The sequence below is a fragment of the Pseudorca crassidens genome, chromosome 16, assembly GCF_039906515.1.
Source record: "Pseudorca crassidens isolate mPseCra1 chromosome 16, mPseCra1.hap1, whole genome shotgun sequence".
NCBI lineage: Eukaryota > Metazoa > Chordata > Mammalia > Artiodactyla > Delphinidae > Pseudorca > Pseudorca crassidens.
Genome location: NC_090311.1, coordinates 28,181,153 through 28,205,239, shown reverse-complemented (window position 1 = coordinate 28,205,239; position 24,087 = coordinate 28,181,153). Strand labels below are relative to the sequence as shown.

At 40.7% G+C, this 24,087-nt stretch overlaps 1 protein-coding gene and 1 pseudogene across 1 annotated transcript in view; one reads left to right on the top strand and one right to left on the bottom strand.

Annotated features, from left to right (window-relative positions):
• The window catches only part of LOC137208885 (cytochrome P450 2C23-like), a 32,018-nt gene extending 9,167 nt beyond the window's left edge, over window positions 1-22,851 (bottom strand). Inside the window, exons 1-5 of the mRNA XM_067709702.1 lie at window positions 22,432-22,851; window positions 20,137-20,299; window positions 11,008-11,157; window positions 10,142-10,302; window positions 9,455-9,631 (exon numbers count right to left, since the gene is read on the bottom strand). Coding sequence (XP_067565803.1) covers window positions 9,455-9,631; window positions 10,142-10,302; window positions 11,008-11,157; window positions 20,137-20,299; window positions 22,432-22,611 — 831 coding nt within the window. The 5' untranslated portion in view covers window positions 22,612-22,851. The remainder of the gene's footprint in view (window positions 1-9,454; window positions 9,632-10,141; window positions 10,303-11,007; window positions 11,158-20,136; window positions 20,300-22,431) is intronic.
• On the top strand, window positions 16,877-17,235 carry LOC137208889 (large ribosomal subunit protein eL36 pseudogene; annotated as a pseudogene).
• Window positions 22,852-24,087: the final 1,236 nt, after the last annotated feature.

The window sequence follows — 24,087 nt, the reverse complement described above, 5'->3', positions numbered from 1 at the left end:
ATGTCTTCTTTGGAGAAATGTCTATTTAGGTCTTCTGCTCATTTTTTGATTGGGTTGTTTGTTTTTCTAATATTGAGCTGCATGAGCTGCTTATATATTTTGGAGATTAATCCTTTGTCTGTTGATTCATTTGCAAATATCTTCTCCCATTCTGAGGGCTGGCATTTCATCTTGTTTATAGTTTCCTTTGCTGTGCAAAAGCTTTTAAGTTTCATTAGGTCCCATTTGTTTATTTTTGTTTTCCTTTCCATTACTCTAGAAGGTGGGTCAAAAAAAGATCTTGCTGTGATTTTTGTCAAAGAGTGTTCTTCCTATGTTTTCCTCTAAGAGTTTTATAGTGTCCGGTCTTACATTTAGATCTTTAATCCATTTTCAGTTTATTTTTGGGTATGGTGTTAGGGAGTGTTTGAATTTCATTCTTTATTTTTTTTTTTTGAATTTCATTCTTTTACATGTAGCTGTCCAGTTTTCCCAGCACCACTTATTGAAGAGACTGTCTTTTCTCCATTGTATATCCTTGCCTACTTTGTCATAGATTAGTTGACCATAGGTGTGGGGATTTATCTCTGGGCTTTCTATCCTGTTGCATTGATCTATATTTCAGTTTTTGTGCCAGTACCATATTGTCTTGATTACTATAGCTTTGTAGTATAGTCTGAAGTCAGGGAGTCTGATTCCTCCAGCTCCATTTTTTTCCCCTCAAGATTGCTTTGGCTATTCGGGGTTTTTGTGTCTCCATACAAATTTTAAGACTTTTTTATTCTAGTTCTGTAAAAAGTGCCATTGGTAATTTGATAGGGATTGCATTGAATCTTTAGATTGCTTTGGGTAGTATAGTCATTTTCACAGTACTGATTCTTCCAATCCAAGAACACGGTATATCTCTCCATCTGTTTGTGTCATCTTTGATTTCTTTCATTAGTGTCTTACAGTTTTCTCAGTACAGGTCTTTTACCTCCTTAGTAGGTTTGTTCCTAGATATTGTATTCTTTTTGTTGCAGTGGTGAATGGAGGTGTTTCCTTAATTTCTCTTTCTGATCTTTTGTTGTTAGTGTATAGGAATGCAAGAGATTTCTGTGCATTAATTTTGTATCCTGCAACTTTACCAGATTCACTGATTAGCTCTAGTAGTTTTCTGGTGGCATCTTCAGGATTCTCTATGTATAGTGTCATGTCATCTGCAAACAGTGACAGTTTTACTTCTTCTTTTCCTATTTGGATTCCTTTTATTTCTTTTTCTTCTCTGATTGCCATGGCTAGGACTTCCAAAACTATGTTGAATAACAGTGGCAGGAATGGACATCCTTGTCTCGTTCCTGATCTTAGAGGAAATGCTTTCAGTTTTTCACCATTGAGAATGATGTTTGCTGTGGGTTTGTCGTATGAGGCCTTTATTATGTCGAGGTAGGTTCCCTCCAGGCCCACTTTCTGGAGAGTTTTTATCATAAATTGGTGTTGAATTTTGTCAAAAGCCTTTTCTGCATCTATTGAGATGATCATATGGTTTTCATTCTTCAGTTTGTTAATATGGTGTATCACATTGATTCATATGCGTATGTTGAAGAATCCTTGCATCACTGGGATGAATCCCACTTGATCATGGTGTATGATCCTTTTAATGTGTTGCCGGATTCTGTTTGCTAGTATTTTGTTGAGGATTTTTGCATCTATATTCATCAGCGATATTGGTCTGTAATTTTCTTTTTTCTTTTTTTTTTTTTTGCGGCACGCGGGCCTCTCACTGCTGTGGCCTCACCCGCTGCAGAGCACAGGCTCCGGATGCGCAGGCTCAGCGGCCATGGCTCACGGGCCCAGCCACTCCGCGGCATGTGGGATCTTCCTGGACCAGGGCACGAACCCGTGTCCCCTGCATCGGCAGGCGGACTCTCAACCACTGTGCCACCAGGGAAGCCCTGTAATTTTCTTTTTTTGGAGTATCTTTGTCTTGTTTGGTATCAGGGTGATGTGGATCTCATAGAATGAGTTTGGGAGTGTTCCTTCCTCTGCAATTTTTTGGAAGAGTTTGAGAAGGATGGGTGTTAGCTCTTCCCTAAATGTTTGATAGAATTCACCTGTGAAGCCATCTGGTCCTGCACTTTTGTTTGCTGGAAGATTTTTAATCACAGTTTCAATTTCATTACTTGTGATTTGTCTGTTCATATTTTCTATTTCTTCCTGGTTCAGTCTTGGAAGGTTATACCTTTCTAAGAACTCGTCCCTTTCTTCCAGGTTGCTCATTTTATTGGCATAGAGTTGCTTGTAGTAGTCTCTTATGATGCTTTGTATTTCTGTGGTGTCCATTGTCACTTCTTTTTCATTTCTAATGTTATTGATTTGAGTCCTCCCCCTCTTTTTCTTGATGAGTCTGGCTAAAGGGTTATCAATTTTGTTTATCTTCTCAGACAACCAGCTTTTAGTTTTATTGATCTTTGCTATTGTTTTCTTTGTTTCTATTTCATTTATTTCTGCTCTGATTGTTATGATTTCTTTCCTTCTACTAACTTTGGGTTTTGTTTGTTCTTGTCTCTGTAGTTCCTTTAGGTGTAAGGTTAGATTGTTTATTTGAGATTTTTCTTGCTTCTTGAGGTAGGATTGTATTGCTCTAGAACTGCTTTTGCTGCATCCCATAGGTTTTGGATTGTCATGGTTTGTTGTCATTTGTCTCTAGGTATGTTTTGGTTTCCTCTTTGATTTCTTTAGTGATCTCTTGGTTATTTAGTAGCACACTGTTTAGCCTCCATGTATGTGTGTTTTTTCCAGTTTTTTTTCCTGTAATTGATTTCCAATCTCATAGCATTGTTGTCAGAAAAGATGCTTGATCCGATTTCAATTTTCTCAAATTTTCCAAGGCTTGATTTGTGACCCAAGATATGATCTATCCTGGAGAATGTTCTATGTACACTTGAGAAGTAGGTGTATTCTGCCACTTTTGGGTGGAAAGTTCTATAAATATCAGTTAAATCTATCTGGTCTAATGTGTCATTTAAAGCCTGTGTTTCCTTATTAATTTTCTGTCTGGATGATTTGTCCATTGGTGTAAGTGAGGTGTTAAAGTCCCCCACTATTATGATGTTACTGTCGATTTCCTCTTTTATAGTTGTTAGCATTTGCCTTATGTAATGAGGTGCTCCTATGTTGGGTGCATATATATTTATAATTGTTATATTTTCTTCCTGGGTTGATCCCTTGATCATTATGTAGTGTCCTTCCTTGTCTCTTGTAACATTCTTTATTTTAAAGCCTATTTTATCTGATATGAGTATTGTTACTCTAGCTTTCTTTTGGTTTCCATTTGTATGGAATATCTTTTTCCATCCCCTCACTTTCCGTCTGCATGTGTCCCTAAGTCTGAAGTGGGTCTCTTGTAGACAGCACGTATATGGGTTTTGTTTGTGCATCCATTCAGTGAGCCTGTGTCATTTGGTTGGAGCATTTAATCCATTCATTAAGGTAATTATCGATATGTATGTTCCTATTACCGTTTTCTTAATTGTTTTGGGGCTTTTTTTGTAGGTTCTTTTCTTCTCTTGTGTTTCCCACTTAGAGAAGTTCCTTTAGCATTTGTTGTAGAGCTGGTTTGGTGGTGCTGAATTCTCTTAGCTTTTGCTTGTCTGTAAAGCTTTTGATTTCTTCGTCGAATCTGAATGAGATTCTTGTGGGTAGAGTAATCTTGGTTGTAGGTTCTTCCCTTTCACCACTTGAAATATACCATGCCACTCCCTTCTGGCTTGTAGAGTTTCTGCTGAGAAATCAACTGTTAACCTTATGGGAGTTCCCTTGTATGTTATTTGTCGTTTTACCCTTGTTGCTTTTAATAATTTTTCTTTGTCTTTAATTTTTGTCAGTTTGATTACTATGTGTCTCAGCGTGTTTCTCCTTGGGTTTATCCTGCCTGGGACTCTCTGTGCTTCCTGAACTTGGGAGGCTATTTCCTTTCCTACATTAGCGAAGTTTTCAACTATAATCTCTTCAAATATTTTCTCAGGTCCTTTCCCTCTCTCTTCTCCTTCTGGGACCCCTATAATGCGAATGTTGTTGCATTTAATGTTGTCCCAGAGGTCTTAGGCTGTCTTCATTTATTTTCATTCTTTTTTCTTTATTTTGTTCCACAGCAGTGAATTCCACCATTCTGTCTTCCAGGTCACTTATCCGTTCTTCTGCCTCAGTTATTCTGCTATTGATTCCTTCTAGTGTATTTTTCATTTCAGTTATTGTATCATTCATCTCTGTTTGTTTGTTCTTTAATTCTTCTAGGTGTGTGTTCTTTAATTCTTCTAGGTCTTTGTTAAACATTTCTTGCATCTTCTCAGTCTTTGCCTCCATTCTTTTTCCGAGGTCCTGGATCATCTTCACCATCATTATTCTGAATTCTTTTTCTGGAATGTTGCCTATCTCCACTTCACTTAGTTGTTTTTCTGGGGCTTTGTCTTATTCCTGCATCTGTACATGGTCCTCTGCCTTTTCATTTTGTCTGTCTTTCTGTGAATGTGGTTTTCATTCCACAGGCTGCAGGATTGTAGCTCTTCTTGCTTCTGCTGTCTACCCTCTGGTGGATAAGGCTATCTAAGAGGCTTGTGCAAACTACCTAATGGGAGGGACTGGTGGTGAGTAGAACTGGGTGTTGCTCTGGTGGGAAGAAGCTCAGTAAAACTTTAATCTGCTATCTGCTGATCAACCTCCCTGTTGGTTGTTTGGCCTGAGGTGACCCAGCACTGGAGGCTACAAGCTCTTTGGTGGGGCTGTTGGTGGACTCCTGGATGGCTCATGACAAGGAGTACTCCCCAGAACTTCTGCTGCCAGTGTCCTTGCCCTCACGGTGAGACGCAGCCACACACACCCCGACCTCTGCAGGAGACCCTCCAACACTAGCAGGTAGGTCTGGTTCAGTCTTCTATGGGTCACTGCTCTTTCCCCCTGCGTCCCGATGTGCACACTACTTTGTGTGTGCCCTCCAAGAGTGGAGTCTCTGTTTCCCCCAGTCCTGTTGAAGTCCTTCAGTCAAGTCCTGCTAGCCTTCAAAGTCTGATTCTCTGGGGGGTTCCTCCTCCTGTCGCCGGACCCCCAGGTTGGGAAGCCTGACTTGGGGCTCAGAACCTTCACTCCAGTGGGTGGACTTCTTTTTTTTTCAATTTTTTTAAAAGAATTTGTTTTTTGTTTTTTAATTTATTTAGTTTTGGCTGTGTTGGGTCTTCGTTGTTGCACGGGCTTTCTCTAGTTGCAGTGAGTGGGGACTACTCTTCGTTGTGGTGTGTGGGCTTCTCATTGCGGTGGCTTCTCTTGTTGCGGAGCATGGGCTCTAGACACATGGGTTTCAGTAGTTGCAGCACATGGGCTCAGCAGTTGTGGTGCATGGGCTTAGTTGCTCTGCAGCATGTGCAATCTTCCCGGACCAGGGATCGAACCCGTGATCCCTGCATTGGCAGGCAGATTCTTAACCACTGTGCCACCAGGGAAGTCCCAGTGGGTGGACTTCTGTGGTATAATTGTTCTCCAGTTTGTGAGTCACCCACCCAGTGGTTATGGGCTTTGATTTTATTGTGCTTGAGCCCCTCCTACTGTCTCATTGTGGCTTCTCCTTTGTCTTTGGATGTGGGGTATCTTTTTTGGGGAGTTCCAGTGTCTTCCTGTCGATGACTGTTAGCAGTTAGTTGTGATTCCAGTGCTCTCGCAAGAGGGAGTGAGTGCATGTCCTTCCACTCTGCCATCTTGAACCAATCTCTGAGCTTTCTATTTTACAATTACTATACTAAAAATAATAGGGATTAAATCTTCTTCGTTGATGTATCCCCAACCCTTGGCATAATAGCCAGACTAAGAATTTGTTGAATAAATTATTGTTTAATATATATAAACTAGTTAAGCTAATAAAATCTCTATTTTTCACTATAATTAAATTATTTTCATTGCTGATTAACTTTTGGTGGGCTTTTAAACCACTGTTTTTAAATTTAAGAAAAGTATTAGAGCACTCCTTTTAACTATTAGCTTTACTTTTAAAGCTCTGAATCAAATTTTTCTTAACTCAGTTTCTTTATACCATGTCTCTCCTGTTCATTTCAAAATGGGATGATTTCTGCATATGGATGTCAAGTTTTTAGGCACGTTGCCACTTCCTACCTATAGTTCTTACTGCCTTGATCTGGAATACTGAGCATTTTAAATAACTCCCTCACAACAGAAAGTTCCAGTAGGTTTTTAAAAATCTTTGCTTGGGAAGAGAGTGAGGGAGAAAATGGAAATATCAATATATCTTCTATTTATGTTCTAACTCTGTAATTTAGCTAAGTAGAATGAACTCCACCATTTTGTTTAATTCTTAACACGCCCAAATCTGTTACGTAGTAAGGTTTAGAGATTAAAACATAATGCAACAAAACTTACAGGAAAGCAGAAATGCTTCAGAAGTTTCTACCCATTTTCTATTGATAGTTATCTTAAAGGAAAAATAGATGTGGAGGGCAGGAGAGGAAGGAATGGTTGAAATCCAGACGTTGGCGTATCAACTTTCTTTTGTTCCTTCCTCTACTCTTTCAGAGGATCTCAAGGCTTTGGTATGTATGTTAACAACTGTCCGTGGTCCCTTTCCAGTGTTTCCTGTATTGGTGAATGGCTCCAGCTTCCATCCAGTTAGGCAAGCCAGGAACACAGCTCCTCATCTCTTGCATTTCCCAACTCACCACCAAGACTGTTAATTTTACCTCCTAAAAGTATCTCAAATCTATCCACGTCTCTTCATTTCCACCACCAGTACCCTTGGCCATCTTCTTTGCCTTGGGCCAGTGCAATCATCTCATACAGAAAATGCTATTGGTGCCCTGCTCAGATCCCTTTTACTGGTTCTGATAACCTACCTCACAGCTGCTTTGGCTCACACCTGCAACTTTCTCTGGAGTCCCTTGGACACTGGAGCCACAATGACAAGAGAAGCCTGGGAGGGAATCAGTCTCCCAGACCACCCTCATGGGGCTGCCTGTGACCAATGACTGATAGGTGCAAGAGTACAAAAGCCCAGCTCCGTTGCCCCAGGGAAGGACAAACTCTGCAGTGCAATTTATACTCTAGAGCCCCCTGTAGGATCAGGTAGAGACTAGGCTTCACCTGAAACCACATCTATTTTTAATTTTTCCCCTTCCTTATCCTGTTTCTCTCATTCACATACATAGAAGTTTCTCCTGATAGCACTCCCTTAATAAATCACTTCCACACAAATCCCTATTTTAGGCTCTGCCACCAGAAAATTTACCCTGAAACAACTCCTAGCTGTTCTCCTTGCATCCACTGTTGACCCCTACAATCTGTTCTCCACATCACAAATATGGTCATCCTTTACACAGTGCTTAGACCCTGCAAATGATTTTCACTGATATTAGGATAAAAGCTAAACTAATTAATGTGTCCTGCCAGGCCCTGCATGAATGGTCTGCCTGCTGACCTCTTGCTGTTTCAGCTTCTCTCCTACCACTCTCCCCTGCTCCCTCCCTTCCAGCCACACTGACTTTCTCTCTACCCCCTCATATCCCCAAGCTTCCCTCTGCCTCAGGGCCTTTGCACATCTTGTTCCTCTGCTTGGTATATTTTTCTTTGCTACTTTTATGTAGATAATCCCTACTCACCTTTCAGCTCTCAGCTCAATTGTTCACCTATGTGAGCAGGGATGTATCCACTGGGCCTTGGTTTAGAAGTCCCTTCCTGACTCGAATTAGACTAGCATTAGCGTTCCTGCCACATTCTCCCATAACAATCCTGTACTTCCCCTATTAGCACTTCATTGTTACTGTTCGTTTTGATGATCTTTGCACTAGACTGTAAGCTCCATTAAGTCAAGGACTGTATCTTTGTTAATTAATTAATTCAATAATTATTTCAATAAATATTTATGTGCATCTACAATATTTTAGGCATTGTGCTAGTTGCTGATGATACAAAGCGTGAAAAATCGACAATACTCCAGCCCTTTGGAGTATACAGTGTAGTGGAGAATATAGAGGTAAATTAAATAAATATTTTGTTAAACTATGATAAGTGCTATGAAAGAAAATTACAGGGTAGTATCTGATTCATCATTTTATTCCATTTACCAAGCACCATGACTGATACAGAGTTGGTGCTAAATAAAATCTTTAAATGATTGAATTAAAAACCTGGCTATTTTTTTCTCTCTTTTCCAGACAAACATCTAGTCCTCTGAGAGCCAACAACAAACTTTTCCATCAGAATGAAGAGGCTATTTCGATGTACACTGTTGATAAGTGGAATGAGCTTGAATGACTCTACTGACCCCAGGGAAATTTCTAAGAAGAAAACAGGGCATCAACATGCCTTCCTTCAACATGTTTTCTAAGGAAATCAAGCTTTCCAAATCAGCCCTCCTAGAGATTAAGAAGACTAAACAAGTTATTATTAATTGTTTGCTATAACTTGCACATTTATGATATACTTGAGTGGTTTTTCTTTTGTTTATATATATCTGAGGAAATTTGGCATAAATGAGGTTAATTTTATAGGGTTGAAAGAATTATTTTCAGGTTTTAAGCTGTTATATGTGTATATACATTTAAATATCTTTTTTTACAATCTATTGTTTGTCACAGTCTTGACTGTTTTTCTACTGATGTTCTCTTGGACACTCATGCTGGTATTTTATGTCAGTGATGTTCTAAGGGTTGGTGGCTGTGTGATACTTGCTATTCAATATGTTTAATACCATCCATGGTTAACGTATAATGTATTTGTCTTAGAACCCTTTATCCATCACCAGTTTCAAATAACAAGATTGTTCTATGGGAAAACACAATCCAGTTTTTATAATGTATTGGTCTATGACATGCTACCTGGGAAGCACTGTGGCAAAAATGGCTGACTATGTATGTGTAAATAATGTGTAGAGAAGATGCATGTGTGTTTAGCCACCCCAAGATAAATATATGCTCAGAAACATGCATATATATATATATATATATATATGCATGTTTATATATATATTTTTATATATATATATATATATATATGTAGCTCATTGTAAATATGTATCGAGAACACTTCATTAAATGCTAATATCCAAGTGTAGGAAGTAAATAAAAATACAAAGGAAAAAGAGGGCTTTGGACTATTTTTAAATTTCTGTTATTGTTAATAGTGTACCCCATTGCCATAAGATATCAAAATATTAAGAATTACCAAAATGGGGACTTCCCTGGTGGCGCAGTGGTTAAGACTCCACACTTCCAATGCAGGGGGCCTGGGTGAGATCCCTCGTCAGGGAACTAGATCCCACATGCATGATGCAACTAAGAGTTCACATGCCACAACTAAGGAGCCTGCCTGCCGCCACTGAGACCCAGCACAACCAAATTAAAAAAAAAAAAAAGAATTACCTACATGGTGTGATTATGCTTTCCTGCATTTCCATGGACTGATAAAATATAATACCAGGGAAAGGTGTCACATACAGTACCTGCTCCATCTTGCTGAGGAAACAGTCAATGTAGTCTCGAGGGTTATTATGATCCAGGGACTTCTGATGCTCCTTCACTTTTTCCAGAATAAAATATTTAACATCATTAAGCCTTTTTGAGAATGCTTTGTGCTCTCCAGGGAGATGCTTTATGAGTTTTGGCCATAGATTGTAAATCTAAAATGAGAAAAAAAATACATCAGCAATTCAGTTTGTGAAGAGAGACCAGTGTTTCTAAGTGGAGCACCTAACCCTCTGTGGGGTCTGGCTAGGGAGAATCCCTTCCTCAAGCTTCTGAGCAGAAAAGAAGGGAAGGTGACCATCACGTACATGAGAGAGCAGCCCCTTCCCATCTCCTTGCTCAATCACCCTTGGCCAACCTCAGAGTCGAGAAGGGGAGAATGTGCGTAGGGGCCTTAAAAGAAACATAGGCAACGGGGAACGTGATGTCTTCTTTTGTGGGAGTCAACTCACAGAAGCAAGCAGAGGGCAGCCTTCCATAGGTGCTGGGGTAAGCGACACTGCACTCATCCACTCGACAAGACACACGTTGTGGGAAGGTGACAGTGCTTGTGTTGGCACGTGCTCGTGGGGCAGGGTGGGGAGCTCACAGCCCTTTACCCTGCCTATGGGCTCCCAGTGCCCCCATGAGATCAACTGCAAGGGCAGATGCAGACTTGGCTTTACCTGGTTCCAGGGAGAGCTTATTCGATTAAAATTTTTATTTAACACACTCAACAGGGAGAGTAACGTCTTATTGTTGTAGTGGAAACGCTCATTGAAGAGGACGGAGCAGATCACGTTGCAGGAAGCACAGGAGAGGATGAAGACAGGGTCCAAGGGCTGAGCTGATGTGAGAAAAAAAAAATTCTAACATTTAGAATTTTCATCAGCTTGCATTAGGGCTTCAAGAACAGGGCCTCCCTCTTGCTCAGATTGATACCTATATTTTATTTTCTCTAAACTTCTTCAAATTAGGATGTAGGGATCTTCTACTAGTAGTACATGCTCTATAGTATTATACTACGCTACTACTACTAATTATTATGTTACTCAATGAATACTGTAATAGTCATAAGAGCAACAGGTAATATTATGGAGTATTATACATGCTGGATACTGTGTAAATGTTTTGCAAACTGTAACGTTTTGCAGTACTGTAATAGCCATAAGAGCAACAAGTAATATGGAGTATTATATATGCTGGATACTGTGTAAATGTTTTGCAAACTTTATTATTTAACCCTCATTCTGAGGTTTGATTTTTAGCCCCATTTTTCACATGAGGAAACTGCGTTTTAGAAAAGTTAAGTAACTTGTCCAAATTTACACATCCAGTAAGTGCCGAAGTTGGGAGATGAATCCAAACAAAAGGATTCGTGAGTCCTAAGTAACAGTTTTGGGTCATTTTCTTCCTGCTGCCTTTTTCCTAGTCAACGCCCTGACTCATAGAGCAGATCGTGGACTATTGCGTGCCTCCCAAAGGAGGAGCTTTGGTGGGAAGCTCTGTGTGTAGAAGCCCCTTGCCCCAAAGGATGGTCAATGGAACGCACCCTCTGTTTTCCTGAGCTCCTCCACCAGAAACTGGGCCTCCTCCTGGACCCTCTCCTCGAGGCCCCTCTTCCCCATCCCAAAGTTCCTCAGGGTCATGAGGGAGAAGCGTCGCATTTGTTTCCACCTGTTTCCATTACTGAAAAAGATTCCTAGGAAAAGAAGCAAAGAGCAGGAACGAATTTTGCATCATGGAGTCCGACTTTCCCTGAAGCTTATCCCCTGTGTCCACCCTGCACTGTTGCCAGTGCCCCTTTTCAGGGATTTAGCAACTGGCCTTTGAAGAGCACAACATATTCTTTGGTTTGGGTGAAATATTTGTCACAAAGAAAATAAAACCCAAGCTCTGGTCAACAGAGGGCAGGGGTGATGGAGTCAGGAGGCGGATCATTGGCAGGTAGAGAACATTCCCAAGTGTGGGAAGGGCCCTCTGTCTGGTTTTGTTAAAAGTAGTAAAGACGGGCATGTGTTCTCACAAACCTCTTTCCTGAGTGTCTGTTTTACACTTAATATCCCTCTAACTTGTGGTTTAATTCTACCTGTGATTTTCTCTATTAGAGGATAAGCAACTGGAAAGCAGAGCAATAGGGAATATATGTTTCCATTTGCCTCTGAAATTACTACGGCTAATGTTAGCTAATCTGAACAAGGAGAAACTCAGGAGCAAAGGAACTCAGTATGTTCACACCAGTGTTTTTTCATTCCTTCCTCTGTACAAAACCAGTTACGTGTCCTGAATTTCCTTAATGCACCACCAGTTTCCTAGTGCCCCAAATCCAAACCTCAGGGCATCTTCACATCCCTCTTGCCCTTCACCCTATACATCTGCACTTGGTAAGTCCTGTCGATTCCACCTCCAAAATGTCTTTCTCATCTGTCCCTTCTTGTCAATTCATACTACGCTACCACACTTCAGGTTCTAATACTTTTACAGATTTTAAAAGTTCTAATCATCTTCAAACCAGTTTCCCTTTTCACTCCTCTAAATCTACAGTTTCCAGGTTACTCAAAATCAAATACAGGGACAATGAGGCTGGTGTTAAAAATCATTCAGTGGGTCCCTCTACCCCACCCCCACCTCCCCACCTCAGTCTCATTCTGACACCTTTAAAACCTCAAACATTTCCATCATTCTCTCCCTTGGCTCTAACTCTGAGCTTATAGACCAATCACAGCTGTTCACTAAATGCAACTACATTGTTTTGCACCCTTATTTTGTTCATTCTCTCCCTTTTGCTGACAAGTCTGCTCCCGCCCTATGTGCTTTGTTGAGTTTCTAGCTTTCCTTTAAGAGCCATCTTGAAAACCTTCTCTTTGAAGTCTTCCCTATCCTCTACTGGAGATAATCTTGCCTTCCTTTAACTGAATTGGCTTGCGTGATGCTTTAATACAATTTATCTTTTCTACCTTGTATTACAGCAATTTGTTTACTTGTGTTACTTCCTATACTAGATTTTACTTAGTTAAGTGACTGGCGCATCTCTCCAAATATTTTCTGTGACACACGATGATCTCTTACCTTGCACACAGAAGATGTTCAATACACAATAATTTAAATATTCATTTCACATCTACCAAATTAGCAAGCATTAAAAAGAAATTTTGTACCTAAAGCAATCAAGCTTGTGGCAAATTTGGTGCATTGTTTAGCCTCTTTGCATATCACGACCTGTTATGGAAATTAAAGCAATATTTATAGCAAAAACTATTAAAATTGTCTTTGATCCATTAATTGCTTTCCTAAGAATTTACACAAAGAAATAATTCAGCAAAAGTTAAAAAGGTGTACACTGCAATGTCATCTATACTGATTTAAGAAATTTGTAAACAATCTAAATGCTAATGATAGGGTAATTTTTTGCATAATTATACAATGATAGTAAATCAATATTAGGAAAAGTAAGCAATTGTTAAAATGATGATTATGAAAACTACGTAAAAATAGCAGAAATGTTAATATTTAAAAGAAAAAATCAGTATACAAATATGTCTATACTATAATTACAACTATGTAAAATATGTGTGCATATGAACAACATCTGGGAGATGGTACATAAAAATAAATATGTTACATCAACTATACTTCAATTAAAAAATTAAAAAACAAAAAAATTTAAGAATAGGTTAGTGTATTGAGACTATGGTTAGTGGTTCTGGGTTCTAGAGTTAGGCAAATTGAACTCAAATCTCTACTCCAAAACTTTCTAATTTGGGTGAGTTATTTAACTTCTGTTGCCTCAGCTTTTCATCTGTTGAATGGAAATAAAAAATATTTTCCTCATGGGTCCACTGTGTTAACTGAATATGGTAATACATGAGAAACCCCCAGCACAGTATCTGGCACATAAGAAGTATTTAATAAATATTAGCTAATATTATATAATTATAGCTATTATAATAATAATTCAATAATACTCCAATTATTATTATAACATAATAATAACATTATTATTATTATTGGATTTTAGGAATATTTTAATCTCTTTAAATTTTTAACTGTTTTTGTATCACCTTTAAATCAAAAAGCAATTACAAGTTTGGTAAAATTTTTATTTAATCCTTAATTAGACTTTTAAATGTTGCCTTTTTTTGCTCTTCATTTATTCTTCCATTTATCTAATAAATTTTCATTGCTATCCTGTGCCAACTAAAGCATGTCACTTGCCATCCAGCTCTACAAGGATTAGGTCAATGGCCACTGCAGTCACTGACCTTCAACAGACCCTGAAAGAATTCAGCGGGGAGATCAGGAATGAGGCACTTTGTGCTCTGGGGAAACTGACAGAACAGGCCTTCAGATAGTTAGATATTTTCAGGAGAAAACTTTAGGAGCTCTATTTCTTGCATTTCCTCATACTTAGAAAAGCAATAAAATCATTTAGGGAGACATCTGTTCCTCGTGACTAGCAGCAGCCTTCTACCGAGATGGGGGCTTGATTGCACATACCCCCTTCACCAAATCATACATATACGGACCTCCCCCCCATCTCTTCGGAGCAGTTTCTCAGAGCTATCTGAGACGCTGTCTCCTGGGCTATAGTCCTCAGTAAGTCCCCAAATGAAAGTGAACTCACAGCTCTCACACTGCATTTTTTGTTTGGTTGACACCGGCTGTATGCCAGATTCTAAAAATATTACTACCGTGAACATTCTTGCTTATAATTTTTCCCACATCTTGTATTATCTCTCAAGATAGGTTTCTAGAGGGGAATTACTCCATCATTATGGATGTCTCTTTAGAGAAGTTTGGTTGTTAAGGGGCAAGAAACCAGGAACAGTAACCGAAGGGAGTTGTGAGGAGAGTGCTGTGGAATATTCACATGCTCCTGGGAATGATTCACTGGAGAGTGAGTTTATCAGTCACAGTCCAACCAGCAAAAGACAAGCCTCCCTTAATATTTAAAACAGAGGAAAATTAATCTAGGGAATTGGTTTTAAGGTGATGGAAACACTGAGAGGCCAAACCAGGGACAGCGAGACAACTGGTAATTATCAACAGCAGAAAACTGCTACCATCTCCCCATGGAAGGGACAAAGGAGCTCAGTGGCTGGGGTTACCTGGCCAGGAACCAAAGTGGCCCTGGAGTTATGGGGGGACATGCAGCTCTTGGAAGAGATGCTATCTGAGGCACAGAGAGAGGGGGGCCCTCTGGCTCTCCTTCCACTCCCCAATCTCTTGCCAGTGCCTCTCTTTGGTTGATCCCAGTCAGAGCCAGCTGTTGAAAGAGTGTGGGAATTTCAGCTTGCAGTAACTGTAGCACTGGGAACCAGGGCCAGTAGGGAAGAGAGACGAGTGGCTTTCAAGACAAGCGGAGAGAAATGGGTAATCAGGGATGGAGAAGGCATCACCAAAGAAGTAAAATCCTTGGGAAGGTGAGATGCTATAGGATCTAGGGCACATGTGAAAATTTCCCCTGTCAAGAAAGGGACACTTTTTCAATTGTAACAGGAGAAAAAAAAAAGGAGAATGTGGGTGCAGGGGCAGATAGACCCATAGATAAAATGTTAAGAAATTGGAGAGTTCATTTCTGATACTTCTGTTGTTACAATGAGTTATGATACAGTGCTTCTGAGAGAGGAAATGTATAATGGGGGTGTTAATAGGAGGAATGAGGAGTCTCTGAGAGTGGAAAAGGGAGCCAATCAGAGGAACGTGTTGTATTAAGAGTCTAATTGAGGTTTAAAGTATTAATTTAAAGGGAAGCCAGTGTAATTACTAAGAGAATTTCTCTAGCAGTGTTTACCTTCTGGACACACGCACAGAGAAGATGGTTGAATTCTTCCAGTGTTGGAGTATATGCCAGGAAAATGTGATGGCAGGAGAGAGTGCCGATATATTTTCTAGGTTCTGATTACAATAAATGAGCTTTGTGAAGGCTGCTTTGATTCACTGATGCTGTCAGTTAAAAGTTTAAGGTCAAGGCTCTTGACAATATCTATTTCAGAGGAAAATCTGACATTTTCTATTGCCCTATTCCAAAATTGAAATGCTTTTGGGAGTCCAAATCTGGGAATGTACACATATACGCACATGAATCTCACATACAGTAGTCAGTCTCTTCTTTTCTACACGGGGAGTTCAGCGTTGGTCCAGGGCTGCCTGTGACTCAATGCAGAAGGCTCTGTAATCCTATCTTCCACTGCAGAACCACTTGGCTCCCACTTAAACTTCTGTTCTTCAAGTTTTCCCTTATCAGTGCAGAGGTGACACTTTCCCCTTCTACCTGCTTGTTGTGGGCAGATTGTGTTTTCCAGAGTGAACCACAACATCTCCCATCCCTCATTCTCTTCCGTAGTGTGACCACCACCACTTCCCCATCAAGAATGGAAGCTTAATTCCTGTCCATTTGGATTTGGGTTGGCTTTTGGGAATTACTTGCAATGAATAGAATGGTTCTATGTTCTAAGATTTGGTCTGAAGAAGCTTTGCAGCTTGGAATGCTCACTCTCCAGATGCTCCCCCTCAGGATGCCCCCTCCTGGACTCCAGGCACCAGCGAGAAGCCCAAGCCACATGGGCGGGCCACTTGGAGATGCTCTGTTGACAGGCCCAGCTGAGCTCAGCCTTTGGGTCATCCTTGCCCAGAAGCCAGACTTGTAAATGAAGAAGCCTCCAGATGATTTCAGCCCTCAGCTATTTGAATCACCCTTAACTGCTTTATTTGGAAAAAAAAAAAAAATTGGATGTCTGCTAAGGTCCCAGGCCTTGTGGATCAGAGAAAACCCCTTCCACTATGCCGTGTTCAAATTCCTGATCACAGAATCCATGAGCATTAAAAAAAAGTGGGGTCTGGGGGGTTGTTGTTTTACATCCCTGAGTCTGGGGTGGTTTGTTACACAAGAGATAGCGATGATACTCTCCTATTTTTCTCACTTTGTTCAGAATCTATACCCATTATGTAAATATCTTTTTTAAAAATATACTTCTTTCTCTTTACCACACCTGCATCCCTGCAGGCGTGGACTGTTCCAAGGAAGCAATGCCCTCTCCACTCCCATTGCACTGGGGCAAGTATGTGCATGGGTGAATAATTACATAGTTGGTTGTTTCTATTTATGTAAACTAGATTCCCCAGTAGGTCTCTACAGTTTATATGTCCATAGATATAGTACTTTCCAAAAATGTTACAGCATTGCACTCCTCCAGGTAAAGAATGAATGGCTGTTTATCCATGCCTTTAAGAGCACTAAGTTATTTTAATTTTTGCATTCTAGCGACTGAACAATGGCATCTAAAACTGGTGTGTGGATTGAATGAATATGTTAAAGTAAGGGGGCCTCTCTGGCACTTGCCACCCCGTGTTGGTAGAAATCCCAGAGTTCCGCGCGTCGGAGGCCCTTCCGCCGCGGCTGCCATTGCAGAGCAGCAGCCATGGCTCTGCGCTACCCATGGCCTTGGGCCTCAACAAGGGCCACAAGGTGACCAAGGACGTGAGGAAGCCGAGGCACAGACGCCGCCGCTGGCGCCTCACCAAGCACACCAAGTTCGTGTAGGACGTGATCCGGGACGTGTGCTGCTTCATCCCTTACGAGCGGCGGGCCATGGAGCTGCTCAAGGTCTCCAAGGCCAAGCGGGCCCTCAAGTTCGTCAAGAAAAGGGTGGGGACACACATCCATACCAAGAGGAAGAGAGAAGAGCTGAGCAATGCCCTGGCCGCCATGAGGAAGGCGGCAGCCAAGAAGGACTGAGCCCTTACCCTCTGTGCACAATAAAACTTTTTCAGAAAAAAAGAAAAAGATAAAGTAAGGGCTTGAGCTGTTGCAATCTGTCAATGAGATAAATGTTTAAAGATTAAGACACTAGACAAAATATTGAGTTGACAGTTAACAGAAAATGTTTCAACAACTTGATTAGACACAAATCCTCAGCACTGTATTATAGTGTTCAAAGATCACTAGATAAGAAAGCTATCTAGTATTTTAGCAGACATTTCATTTTCGAAGGTGTTATGGGTTTGTTTCCCCTCAAAATATGTTGATGCGCTGGCCCCCAGTATCTGTGAATATGACCTTATTTGGAAATGGGGTCTTTGCAGAGATAATCAAGTTAAAATGAGATCATTAGGGTGGGCCCAATCCAATATGACTGTATGCTTCTAAAAAGGGGAAATTTGGACACAGAAACATATACACAGAGAATGCCATGTGAACATGAATCAGAGATTGGGGTCATACATCTACAAGCCAAGGAACAACAAAGACTGCCAGCAAAGCACCGGAAGCTAGGAGAGAAACATGAAACAGATTCTCCCTCACAGCTCTCAGAAGGAACCAACCTCACTGACATCTTAATCTCAGACTTCTGGACTCCAAAACTGTGAGACAATAAAGTTCTGTTGCCCTAAGGTTTGTACACAGTTTTTGGTACTTTATTATGACAGCCCCAGGAAACTAATGCAGAAGGAAAACTAAAATATCAATGAATGGTTCTTTGTTATTTTCCAGGATAGTTTTAGGAAAGGAAGAGCTGAGTTCCCATTACAGGCAAGTAAGGAGCAGTAACAAGGATTTTATAGGAAGTTTGAAAACCAATTTTCTCAGAGTTGTGAAAACAGCAATTTTTTGAGCAATATTTTTTTCCCTCTTGAGCCCAATCCAACCCAGAAGCTTCCCGCTCCAATTAAAAGTTAATTTTAGGGGCTTCCCTGGTGGTGCAATGGTTAAGAATCCGCCTGCCAACACAGGGGACACGTGTTCGAGCCCTGGTCCGGGAAGATCCCACATGCCACGGAGCAACTAAGCCCATGTGCCACAACTACTGAGGCTGCGCTCTAGAGCCCGTGAGCCACAACTACTGAGCCCATGTGCCACAACTACTGAAGCCCACGCGTCTAGAGCCCGTGTTCCCCAACAAGAGAAGCCACCACAATGAGAAGCCCGCGCAGTGCAACGAAGAGTAGCCTCCGCACACCGCAACGAAAAGTAGCCTCCGCTCAACACAACTAGAGAAAGCCCACGTGCAACAACAAAGACCCAACGCAGCCAAAAGAAAAAAAAAAGGTTGATTTTAAAGCTCACACACAGACAATGTAATCAACGTGTTTAGAAAAAACGGAAGAAGTAGAGGGAAGGTTTGTTGCTTCTTAGGTGGGCAAATGCATCCTGATCTTATGTAAGAGAGATCAAAAATTGCTTCTCTTTTATCACTTAGTACACTGCATAATATTTAATTAATTATTCATAAATATGCTTTGAAAAGAATTAGGTTTCTATTTCTTTGGGGCTTGCAATTTTACAATTTGAAGTGGATTGGAGGAGACTTTCGGGTTGTCCTAGGTTTCTGTGTGTGTAATACTTCATACATATGAAGGAATATATGTAACATATATCTAAGTTTTGAAACATAATAATAAAATAATTATCTGTGATCCTATTGTCCCACTGAAGAAGTTGAGCTTGACTAAGACCATTGTAGCTCCCTGTGTCACCGCTCTGATCCTACCACCCTCTCCCAGCTCCCTCACCACCACCCCCCAGCTCCCTCACCACCGCCCCCCAACCCCCCCATCCCCAAACCAGGCTGACACTGAAAACACAGTAATTTCTATACCTAGTCATCTGTTTATTGTTGCTGCCACTATGCCACTGCAGCCTTTGTATCCTGTGAAATGCAACCCCAAGCGTGGCTTCTCCAGCTCCCTAAACCCTAAGACCTCTAGGTAACAACTGTTTTTTTCAAAATGTTCCCAGATTGATTTTTATCACAATCATATTTGCAGATTTACCTTAAAAGGAACTTGGAGTCTGTTTATCTCAATAGAGTTATCAGAGCATCTGTTGAATAATAAAAGAATTTGTCTGGTCTTTGTCCCTGGTTCCTGGGAGAGAGCTTCTAAACGCTTGGATATGCCCACTTCTAACTCAGAAGTGTCTTTGTTATTCATGCTGAGTCCCTGGGATCACACTTGAGTTTATGATAATGAGGTGACTCATGGTGGATCCCTAGACAGTTTCAAGGTGGGGCTCCATGCCAGAAAGACCAACTCTGTATTTAGAGAATTGGAGCTTTCAGCCAAGTGATATCAGCCTGACCTCCTGACTTTCAAGGAATAGAAGGAGCTAGAGACTGAGTTCTATCACGTGGCCAATGAGTCAATCAATCGTGCCCAAGTAATGAAGTTCCAATTAAAAAATCTGGACACCAAGCTCTGGTGAGATTTCTGGTTGGTGAACACATCAATGCATCAAATGGGTAATGCATTCTGCTTCCCTGGAAGAGAATACAGCTCTGCATTTGGGCCCTCCCAAACCTTGCCCTATGTGTCTCTCCATTTGTATCTTTCATATAAATAAAACTGTAATTGTAAGTATGGCACCTTTATGAGTTCTGTGAGTCATTCCAGCAAATTACTGAACCTGAGGTGGTCACGGAAACCCTGAATTTTTAGCCAGTTGGTCAGAAGTGTGGGTAACCTGGAGACTCCTGAACTTGTGGCTGACATCAGAAGTGAGGGCAGTCTTCTTGGGAATGACGCCCTTAACCTATGGAGTCTGCACTAACTCTGGGTAGTTAGTATCAAAATTGCAGTGCAGTATTGCAGCATCTAGTTTGTAGCTTGTTGCAGAACAGACACTCATTAGGTTAATCAGACTTTTTTGCTAAAGAGAATTAACTTTTATTTTGAAACATACCATATCCTTTCTGGGTATCGTCAATAATTGGAATATGTCCTCTGTAAAGGAATTCATCACCTTGATCAATTAGAGCTTCCTTCACCGCCTCATATCCATGTAAGACCACAGTGATCTGGGATCCAAGGTACAGAGTGTAAACGGGGCCATACTCTTTGGCCAGCTGGAAAGAGATGCAAATGGTTGTAAGGGCTATTGTGAAATCTCTCCATTGGAGGCTTCAGTGGAAATTAAGTAATGATTCACAAGTAGCTTAGACTTTGCTCCATTAATTTCCTTTCAGGAATTGAACCTGGGGTACAGTCATGGATTCATTCTTTCCTTCATCTATACATGCAACAATTGAGCAAATATTTACTAAGCACCTATACTGTGTCAGACACTGTGCCAGGAACCCTCATGGAACTTAGAGTCTAGTGGAAGTAACAGGCAGTAAATAGCCGAACAAACTACATTTGCAATAGAAACTGAGCATAATTCTATGAAAGCGATAAAGAATGTACTATGTTGGATGATAATGGGAAAACAATAAAATAGATGAGGAATCTATGAGGAGGTAACACTTAAGGTAAAACTAAAGATGAGAAGGAAGCAGCCAGGATAAGGGCCAGAAGGAGAGCTCACTAAACAGGTATTAAAAAGGATGAAATCTATATATTTATGATAGCATTGTGCCAAGGGGAAAAATAGAGTGCTACAACATGTGACAGCTAGGGGTGTTTTCAAATGTATTTTACAACCATGCAGTTAAATTCAAAGCAGCCATTTGAAATTACTTATATGAGGATGTACAATGGTGCAGAAACATGTTCAAGTTCTAAATTAAATTGTTGAAAAATAAAATTATGTTTAAAAATCCATTAGGGAATTCCCTGGCGGCCCAGTGGTTAGGACTACGTGCTTTCACTGTCAAGGACGCGGGTTCGAGTGCTGGTTGAGGAACTAAGATCCTCCTGCAAACTGCGTGGAGCAGCCAAAAATTAAAAAAAAAATCCATTTGTTAAAAAATCCATTTGTATATTATAATCCTCCATTTTTTATTTATGATAATTATTTCTAAGAAGCAAAACTTGACACCATTTTTTTCTTTCTGCCTTTTTTTTTTTAACTTAAATGGTAGAGAATTTTGCCATTTTGTACCTCTTTTCTCTGTCCCAGGAAAATGAAACTTACTTCCTTTGTTCTCTTTGAATGACTGTGTCTCTATATTTTGGGGCACACAATGCCAGGTCCTCCTCTCCCAACCTCACCCTCAGCTGATGACTTTGCTCTCTATTTCACAGAGATAATAGAAATAACCAGAAGAGAATGTCCATATGCTTCTACCATAGCATCCACTTGTTTACCTGAATCTGTGCCCATGTACATAGTTTTCTGTTAATATAAATGACTCTCCATGCTCCTAAAAAAGGCCCAATTCTCCAACTTGTGCACTGGATTCTAGTCCTTTCCAGCTATGGCAACATGACTTTCCTCTTTACAGCAAAACTGAGCAACATCACCCTATTTTCCCCCTTCCCCCGCCCCTGGCAACCACCATTCTGCTCCCTACAAGTTTGACTCTTTTAGAGTCCACATTATGAGTGCATATAGTATTTGTCCTTCTGTGTCTGGCTTATATAACTTAGGATAATATCCTCAAGGTTCAACCATGTTGTTGTAAATGGCAGGATTTCCTTCTTTTTTAAGGATAAATAATAATACTCTGTGTGTGCGCATCATATTTTCTTTATTGATCTATCAGAGGACAGTAATTAGGGTTGTTCTGGAGAATATATGCTTGCACAATGAACTCATTGAGATAATACTTTTTCCCAAAGAATATTTCCAAAGGAGTGAATGTCGTCAGTCAGCGTAGCAGAGCTGGGCTGTGTCAGAGCAAGATGTGGGGATCACTCTTTAGAAGGAGGATCATAAAGTATCCCACAGATTAGTATAAAATAGTAATAATAATATAAAAGGACAGTTATTACATTTGCTTGGCTTGCCTTTTGGTAAGTGTTACACGCAGAGGGGACTGGAAGCCTTTCAGTCAAAGTATGTTCTGACTTCAGAATTTTCCCATTCACTAGAATTCAATCTATATCTCAGGTCAGGTTAACACACCTCACTACCTGCTCTAAAGTGATCCAATCCAGAAAAAAAAAAAAAGATATCTGTCTTCTAATACAGAAACAGACACCCCAAGTGTCTTAGTGGTGAGTAAAACTAAGAACGCTTGAAGATGACATGAAGATAACCTGAAGATGACCCCCCCCTTACCTGGAGATGACCAGCCTCTAATGAAACCCTTACCTTGGAGAGAGATGCAGGGACATCCTTGAGGTTTAGTTGCATCAGATTCCCAATGATGGGAAGGGGAGTTGGGCCAGGGGGAAGCCTTCCCCCTTTGTGACTTTTCTTCCACACAAAAAGCAAAACCAGGCAAGTGACACAAATCACAAGAGCAAGAGTAGTGATTTCCAGCAGTGCCATCTCAGCTACTCGATGTTGGTAACTGTCTGGATTGCTTGTTAGCAAAGTCTTGCACACACCCGGGGTATGACCTGCCAGCCAAAGGCTGGTCTGAGTTCTTGGACTTGGAAAAAAACAACCTGGAATTGGTTTTGGCCGTATTTACCTTCCTGAAGCTTGAGATTAGGGAGGATTCATATCTTTCCTACCTCTTGTTCACAAAATCTGCAACTTTTGATTTTTTAAGCCTCTCCATTACATGTACTATTTCCTTTTAGCACTAATGATTCATTAACTATAAAGCTGGGGGATTAAAAGGTACAAACTATTAGGTATAAAATACACGACAAGGATATATTGTATAACATGGGGAATATAGCCAATATTTTACAATAACTATAAAGAGTATAACTTTTAAAAAATTTTTCTAAACATTTTTTTTTGGGGATGTGGACCAGTTCTAAAGTCTTTATTGAATTTGTTACAGTATTGCTTCTGTTTTATGTTTTGGTTTTTTGGCCACAAGGCATGTGGGATCTTAGCTCCCTGACCAGGGATCAAACCCACACCCCCTGCAGTGGAAGGCGAAGTCTTAACCACTGGACCACCAGGGAAGTCCCTAACCTTTAAAATTTGTGAATCACTATATTGTACACCTGTAACTTAAATAGTATTGTACAGCAACTATACTTCAATAAATAATTTTTTTTTTTTTTTTTTTTGTGGTACGCGGCCCTCTCACTGCTGTGGCCTCTCCCGTTGCGGAGCACAGGCTCCGGATGCGCAGGCTCAGCGGCCATGGCTCACGGGCCCAGCCGCTCCACGGCACATGGGATCTTCCCGGACCGGGGCACGAACCCGTGTCGCCTGCATCGGCAGGCGGACTCTCAACCACTGCGCCACCAGGGAAGCCCAATAAATAAATTTTTTAAAGCTAACAAAAAGGGCTTCCCTAGTGGCTCAGCGATTAAGAATCCGCCTGCCAATGCAGTGGGCACGGGTTCAGTCCCTGGTCTGGGAAGATCCCACATGCTGTGGAGCAACTGAGCCTGTGAGCCACAACTACTGAAGCCCACGCGCCTAGAGCCTGTGCTCCGCAACAAGAGAAGCCACCGCAATGAGAAGCCGGCGCACCGCAACGAAGAGTAGCCCCCCACCTCCCCACCACAGCTAGAGAAAGCCCGTGTGTAGCAATGAAGAACCAATGCAGCAAAACAATAAATTAAAAAGCTAACCAAAAACTTTTTTAATTGCAATCTACAATGATTGATTTTTAAGTGTTAAACTAACCTTATATTCCTAGGATGAACACCTCTTCTTTCTCATGATGTAATAAAACTTTTCTATTTTGCTGGATTTGATTTGCCATTACTTTGTTAGGGATTTTTGTACCTATGTACATGAGGAATATTGGTTTGCAATTTTGTTCTCTGTAATGTGTTTGGTTTTAATATCAGGTTTATGAGAGCCAGATAAAATAAGTAGGCAAATGCTCCA